A 7,500-nucleotide genomic window follows, 5' to 3' on the forward strand; every position below is an offset into this window, starting at 1 on the left:
TAGATAGGTGGGGTCTCCCCTAGCTGTAGATAGGTGGGGTCTCCCCTAGCTGTAGATAGGTGGGGTCTCCTCTAGCTGTAGATAGGGGGGCCAACGCATTTTTTGTGCATGCATCGTTTTAGTCCGGTGCAACACCTGCAGCGCCGCCGCTAGTTAGCTTAGCGTAGTGAATGGAATCCTATGTTGCCGGTTAGCATGTTGTGAGTAAAAGTGAGCCAACAAAAGACAAAAAAAACAACCTAATTACTTGCACTGAGACAAATAATGAGTTGTCCCACCTATCTACAGCCAGGGGAGACCGTGATAAGAACTATTTCAACAAACGGTGGCGTATCCCTTTAATTACAAATCTGACTCAGGGCCCTATCTTGCACCCGGCAGGTTTGTGTTGTAGCCCCCAACGCACCACACTGTGGAAAATCGCCCCGATTGCTATTTCCCCCTGCATGCTTATACTACTACTTCTTTTCGTGCCACCCACAAAACACACAGCTTGAGCTTGTTTACGTCAGACGCATAACAGACACATATGCACACGTCCGGTCAGCAGACAGCGATCAGATCTCCCTCCCTCTACCTCGTCCCTCACCTCCGAGCCCTCGCTCTGCTCCTCCCTCTCTTCCTCCTCCTCCTCCTCCTCCTCTTCTTCCTCCTCCTCCTCCTCCTCTTCCTCCTCTTCCTCTGGGAACTCCACGTCAGACTCTCCGGGGGCGATGGGGACGCTGATGGTCAGGTTGGGGTTGGTCATGTAGCTGTCGTCCTCCGGCACCACGTACTTCTCTACGTGACGGCCTGGGGACAGACACACAGACACATGCAAGTCCAGATCAATTCAATAATTTAGTCCACATGTGTCAAACTCATAGACAGCATATATAAGAGTGGACCAACAGAGCCCGTGTCTCTGGAGGGAGACCAGTGAAGGATATTAGAAGTCTCTTTCCCGGTGCTGGCTGAGCGTTACTGAGCAGCCTCCAACTGAGCTTGAAGACGTAGATGTGACGTGAGCAACCTGTCTGAAAGTGTGAAGTCTTCTGGTAGCTGTGCCGAGAGAAATCTCAATCATTCCCAATCTTACAGAGACGGAGAGCGTAGGTATTTAATTTAATTTGCAGCCAGGGTCAGTCTAGCAACTCTGCGTTGGCTTGCGAGCTGGAAAAACCAAACTCTAGTCAGGCCAATCACATCGTGTATAGAGTCAGTGGGCGGGGCTTATGGCTGCTGCTGCTGCTGGGAACATCGGTCTTCTGGAAGACTTGGAGTTAAGCTATAAACGCACCTGCACCAGGCGCTTCATGCCGTGCGCTTAGATCGTTAAAGGTCCCATGACATGGAGCTCTTTGGATGCTTTTATATAGGCCTTAGTGGTCCCCTAATACTGTGTCTGAAGTCTCTTTTATATAGGCCTTAGTGGTCCCCTAATACTGTATCTGAAGTCTCTTTTATATAGGCCTTAGTGGTCCTCTAATACTGTGTCTGAAGTCTCTTTTATATAGGCCTTAGTGGTCCCCTAATACTGTATCTGAAGTCTCTTTTATATAGGCCTTAGTGGTCCTCTAATACTGTATCTGAAGTCTCTTTTATATAGGCCTTAGTGGTCCTCTAATACTGTATCTGAAGTCTCTTTTATATAGGCCTTAGTGGTCCTCTAATACTGTATCTGAAGTCTCTTTTATATAGGCCTTAGTGGTCCCCTAATACTGTATCTGAAGTCTCTTTTATATAGGCCTTAGTGGTCCCCTAATACTGTATCTGAAGTCTCTTTTATATAGGCCTTAGTGGTCCTCTAATACTGTGTCTGAAGTCTCTTTTATATAGGCCTTAGTGGTCCTCTAATACTGTATCTGAAGTCTCTTTTATATAGGCCTTAGTGGTCCTCTAATACTGTATCTGAAGTCTCTTTTATATAGACCTTAGTGGTCCCCTAATACTGTATCTGAAGTCTCTTTTATATAGGCCTTAGTGGTCCTCTAATACTGTATCTGAAGTCTCTTTTATATAGACCTTAGTGGTCCCCTAATACTGTATCTGAAGTCTCTTTTATATAGGCCTTAGTGGTCCTCTAATACTGTATCTGAAGTCTCTTTTATATAGGCCTTAGTGGTCCTCTAATACTGTATCTGAAGTCTCTTTTATATAGGCCTTAGTGGTCCTTGACCAACTGCCACTTTGCTCGTCTGAAAGCCATGATGTCTCTCTCTCTCTCTCATGGGGGGGCCAAATTCTCTGGGCGGGCAAAGCAGAGAAAGGGGAGGTAACCTTGCTCCTTATGACCTCATAAGGAGAAGATTCCTGATTGGTCCATCTGAGCTTTCATTTTCTCAAAGGCAGAGCAGGATACCCAGGGCTCGGTTTACACCTATCACCATTTCTAGCCACTGGGGGACCATAGGCAGGCTGGGGGGAACTCATATTAATGTTAAAAAACCTCATGAAGTGAAATTTTCATGCTATGGGACCTTTAAAATAGGGCCATAAAACTCCCTAACTAATGAGGAATCTCTGTTGCATTAAAACAAACGAAGATCAGAGCTGGAAGAAGTATTCAAATCCTTTACTGCAGTTGAATCACTAATACCCACACTGTGAAAATACTACTACTGCTAACGCTGGACTGCGCCAGAGTGGTTTCCCCCTGTCTTCATGCTAAGCTATCTGGATCTGCAGATCCGTTCATAACAAAGTGTGTTTGTGCATGGGCGTCAGTTTGGTTTGAAATGTGCTGGGGACAGAGATGCATTCGGAAATGCATTTTCACAAGGGCTGGGTACAATGACGCATTCATTTTATTTATTTTTCTCTTTCGCGCAGGTCATGTTTTGAAAGACGCTGTCCTGTAGCTTACTAATGTAAATGAATAAAAAATGTATACAAAAATGTGATGATGTCATGTTATGAAGAGGAAAGCCTTAAAGGTGCCCTGCCAGGCGTATTTCATGACTTTGTGGTGATGTCTGAAGGTCTACCGTGGACTCTGTAACCTTGGTTACCTTGTTTCAAGCCATTCTAGCGCGGTATAGAAAGCCTGCAGGAAGACTCAGCTCGATTTCTGCCAGTTCTCATTAATATTCAACGAGCTAAGCTGTTTGAATCTGATTGGCTAACAGCTAGCCAATGAGAGCCTGGCTGTCAGAATCCTTTACCCAGCGCAACTGGGCGAGCTCATGAATAGTAATGAGCTCAGGCAGTATGATGTCAGACTGACCAAAGTTAGTGAGATGCACTTTGTGTGTGTGTGTGTGTGTGTGTGTGTGTGTGTGTGTGTGTGTGTGTGTGTGTGTGTGTGTGTGTGTGTGTTACCTATGACGGCTCCGTTGGCCTCGGTGTGGATGGTACTCAGGCGTTTGAGCTTCATCATGGCTTTGGCCTCTTTCCTCTTCTGGCGACGGCGCTTCAGGTTCCCGTTGAAGAAATCCACCACCTGCATCGCACGGAGAAAACGAAACAGAGCAGCCGGTTCTCATGCACCGTTCCAACAAACGGCTACGGAAAGTAAAGCACTGTAATTGGTAATGTATTTATTAACCGTTTGTAGGCTAAATTAAACTATAAAGCCCGCTACACTTAACCCGCCTTAAATTCGTAGGATATCATATGAATCGGCATACATTTCCGTACGCTTACGTGGGAACCATAGGCGCCGATACCACGGGTGCTCCACGGAAAATACTAATAGTGCGTTCTATTATTTATCCGTGTCGGACTTCCGACTAGGAAAACATACGTTGCCTAGCAACAAGCACCAAAGCGTCACTTTTCCTCGGATTTCCGAGCTCGGAACTCGGACAACCGTGAGGACACCGAGCAAGAATTCCGATACGGATTCCAAGATGGCAGCGCCCTGTGTAACTTGTAGGTATGAATTGTTGTCATTGTTTTTGGACCACTTTGGCTTTTTAAATGAAGATTTCAATCACTCGTATTACAGCAATTCCTTACTATGTCCGTTTCACTGCCTGTTAGTAGTGGAATCGGTCTTGTTGTGAGCGCAATATTGAATGAAGCCTTGTTTGCTAACGTGGCTAGCGTTGCTAACTCGGCCAGTGCTACCCTAGCAACAGCTTTCCGTGTGGTGTCCATGTTTTTTCTCCGAACGGACGCGCAAAACATACCAGAACGCTTGAAGTGTGGAAGTGACGTCATATCCGAGGTCCGAGTCGGTTCGTTGAGAATAATAGAACGCACCATAAGCACCCTATGTGTGCCAGACTGCCAGTAGGCTACATTCATTTAAAATGAAACATTGCAGTTGGTGCTGAGTGGAGCGTCTGTCATAGTGTGATCGGTTATGTCGGTTGTCAATGATTCTTAATTCCCCACGAAGCTGATCGCGGTTACGTGTCAGTTAAACTTCTCATCTCCAGTCCTATCTGTATCTGTGAGAAGTGGCGCTGTCCTGAGTTGAAAGATAGTCTACTTTACGGCTAAATTTATATGGTTCATTCAGTATATCCATATTTATTCTGTTTTTCTTATTATATATTCTGTTAATACACTGCATATTGCACATATCTGTACATGCTGTTCATACATTGTTCATATTACATAGCCATATTTATTCTGCTCTTATAACACTGCAATATATTTCTTTTCCTGCCTACGCACCACCTGTCTATGCTTGTATATCACATTGCACTTGGACGCAAACTGCATTTCGCTGTCTTTGTACTTGTACTCTGCACAATCACACAGGTTTACGCCCATGGACAGTACACTGCCTGTCAGACAGACAGGTACCTGTGTGCGGCACCAGGCCAGGCCTCTGGTGATCCTGTGGATGGCGATGTGCAGGTTATTCATCTCGCCGTCGTCGTCCGGGGCCGACAGGTTGTCCGAGCTGAAGCTGCTGAGCAGCAGAGCCAGGAAGAGGTTCAGCAGCTGCAGACACACAGACAGAGGAAGGACAGAGTCAGTTCCATCTTTGTTCAGGGCCGCTTGATGATGGAAAAAAATATAAATCACGATTATTTTGGTCAATATTGAAATCTGCGATAATTTAACACTATTACTCGTTGGCTTCTGGAATGATGTTGCAATTATTGAACTTAAAAAACAGTGGAAAAAGTTAAATAAATCACAGTTGTATGTAAAATACATACATACAACTGTGAAATTTGCCTCAATACTTACTACAATACTAAATTTTATTTTTCAATTCAGAACACAAGAGAAAATAAGAGTTTACTTGCAAAACGTAATCAGCTAAATAATAGTTTTTCTCGATTATTCAGTTTTTGTGATCACTGGGAGCTGAAATCATAATCACGATTAAATTTTGATTATTTGCACTGCCCTAGCTTTGTTTTAGGTATTTTTCAACCCGGATCCCTATTTTCCTATGCATTGGTGTCTAAGTGTAGCCTGACGTGGTCATACTCATACTCGGATGCTGCTCCGTTGGGCTGTGATTATGGGGCGTGTTTCAACTCAACCAGGAAAGAAAAATGCCTCTGCACTCTATTGGATAGACCTACAACCAATCAGAGCAACAGATAGACCTACAACCAATCAGAGCATCCCCCCATCTTCTTAGCGACCATCGGGGCCAGCTGATAACAGCTCTGGTTGGAGCATAGTTGCTCCACAACGGATCAAGTTCAGACCTGAACTTACCTACTCAAATGTTGTGGGCGGGGCCAAGTTCGGCTGGCATCCAGGCTAGGGCAATAAACCTACACGGACCCTATTTTCCTATGCATTGGTGTCTAAGTGACTAATGTGAACAACAATCTTTGAAAGCGGTCCATTAATTAAGCAAGACCGCCGCAAATATTCAGTGCAAAACTAAGGTTTGACTGAAGACAGCAACTCTCGATTGCAGATTGTACAACACAGCACTGAATGGAACAGTAGCCAAGTCTCTCGAGTCTGCCGTTGGCTGTGCATGCACACCAAAAAGAGATGTGTTAAAAATGACACAACACGTGTAGTCCCTGAACACACTCACCACATGTGTTAAAATTCTACACACATTGTGTAGTTGTGTCATCTCTTTTTAGAGTGTATTCTCAAAGACTTCGGTAAGGAGACAATAAAAAGGTTTTTTTAGATGTAGAAGTTTTAATTAGATGTAAATACTTAAAATTTCCTGTTCCCGCCAAAGGTGAAAGAAATGCAATTTAAAATTATTAATAGGATTTATCCCACTAATGATTTCTTAAAACAGAGATTTAAAATGGATGTAGGAAACTGTACACTGCAAAAAGAGATGTGTTAAAAATGACACCACATGTGTAGAATTTTAACACATGTGGTGAGTGTGTTCAGGGACTACACGTGTCGTTTTTAACACATCTCTTTTTGCAGTGTGCGCTCTACATCACAGTGAGTGTTTTGTACCTTATTTTATTGTTTTTAAGGTATTGCGTACACCGCGCGTTATTAGGGAACCCACGCAACCTCGAGGCAAGGCCCGTCCTTCAATAGCATTCACGCACTACTATTGAAAGTACTATTGAAAATAACAAAACAAGCTGAAATGTTGTTTCAGCCCTGAATTAAACTCTTTTTCTTTGGACAAATCAGCCCAAAATGGCCACATTACTTAGGAGGTCACTGTGGTGCAGGGAACCAGTGTGCTAGTGTTAGGGTGAGGGGCTGAATTAATGATATATATTTTTTTTTAAATGACATTGATAGGTTGAGGGGCTGAATTAATGATTTTTTTTTTTTTTAAATGACATTGATTTTGCCCTTTTTGTAGCCTCTTCCAATAGTCTCTTACAGCAGTGCAAGCTTTAGAAAAATATGCTTGCAACTTTGTGTGTTTCTTCCCCACAAGTATGTTGATTGGATTTTCTGTATGTCTGACTCACTTTGACTTACAAAAGTAATAATTGTGGATTGGGAGATCAGATGTTTGTTCAAGAAAAGATGTGAAGAAGAGGAAATTAGAGATGCACCGATTGCAACTTTCTAGGCCGATTTCCGATTTTCTTTGAGTTAGGCCGGCCGATACCGATTTTAGCCGATTCCGATTTCATTTTTTCTAACCACTTTACAGCACACACAAATATTTACTTTTCTTTAACGTCCAGGAACCTGAGGCCATTTTTACAATTCCTTTTCCGTCTGGTTTTATTTTCTAAAAAAGCTTGTAAAACATCAACCCTGTTGTCTATAGTCAATCAATGTACATCATTTTCTTTCAGGAAAAACTGGGCTATTAGCATATTTGAGCTGTAGTGAGGTCAATTGAAAGTAAAAAAAAGGTTATATGACCTTAAAAACAAATAAATAAATAAAATGGGAAAATTAATCTCACAGATATTTATTGATATCACACACAGAACAATAAAAGCTAAGCCAATCTCCTGTCTAAATCACTTCCCATATGTCTTGGGTGTCAAACTGTGAAGAAATAAACATTATAACTTATATAGTTGACAAAATATATACAATTTTTCAAAAAAAGGCCAATAATCAAAATAATAATGTTCAAATGTATTGATATCACACACACAGCAAGCATTTGTGTTGTCTAAAACGGTTATCCTATAT

The 7,500-nt window shown here is 42.7% G+C and overlaps 1 protein-coding gene across 1 annotated transcript in view; it reads right to left on the reverse strand.

The window, feature by feature from the left end:
• The window catches only part of LOC120552733 (sodium channel protein type 4 subunit alpha-like), a 346,898-nt gene that overhangs the window by 79,533 nt on the left and 259,865 nt on the right, over positions 1–7,500 (reverse strand). The window contains exons 20-22 of the mRNA XM_039790961.1: positions 4,738–4,878; positions 3,301–3,421; positions 590–792 (exon numbers count right to left, since the gene is read on the reverse strand). Coding sequence (XP_039646895.1) covers positions 590–792; positions 3,301–3,421; positions 4,738–4,878 — 465 coding nt within the window. The remainder of the gene's footprint in view (positions 1–589; positions 793–3,300; positions 3,422–4,737; positions 4,879–7,500) is intronic.

Source organism: Perca fluviatilis, chromosome 22 (assembly GCF_010015445.1).
Source record: "Perca fluviatilis chromosome 22, GENO_Pfluv_1.0, whole genome shotgun sequence".
Classification (NCBI taxonomy): domain Eukaryota; kingdom Metazoa; phylum Chordata; class Actinopteri; order Perciformes; family Percidae; genus Perca; species Perca fluviatilis.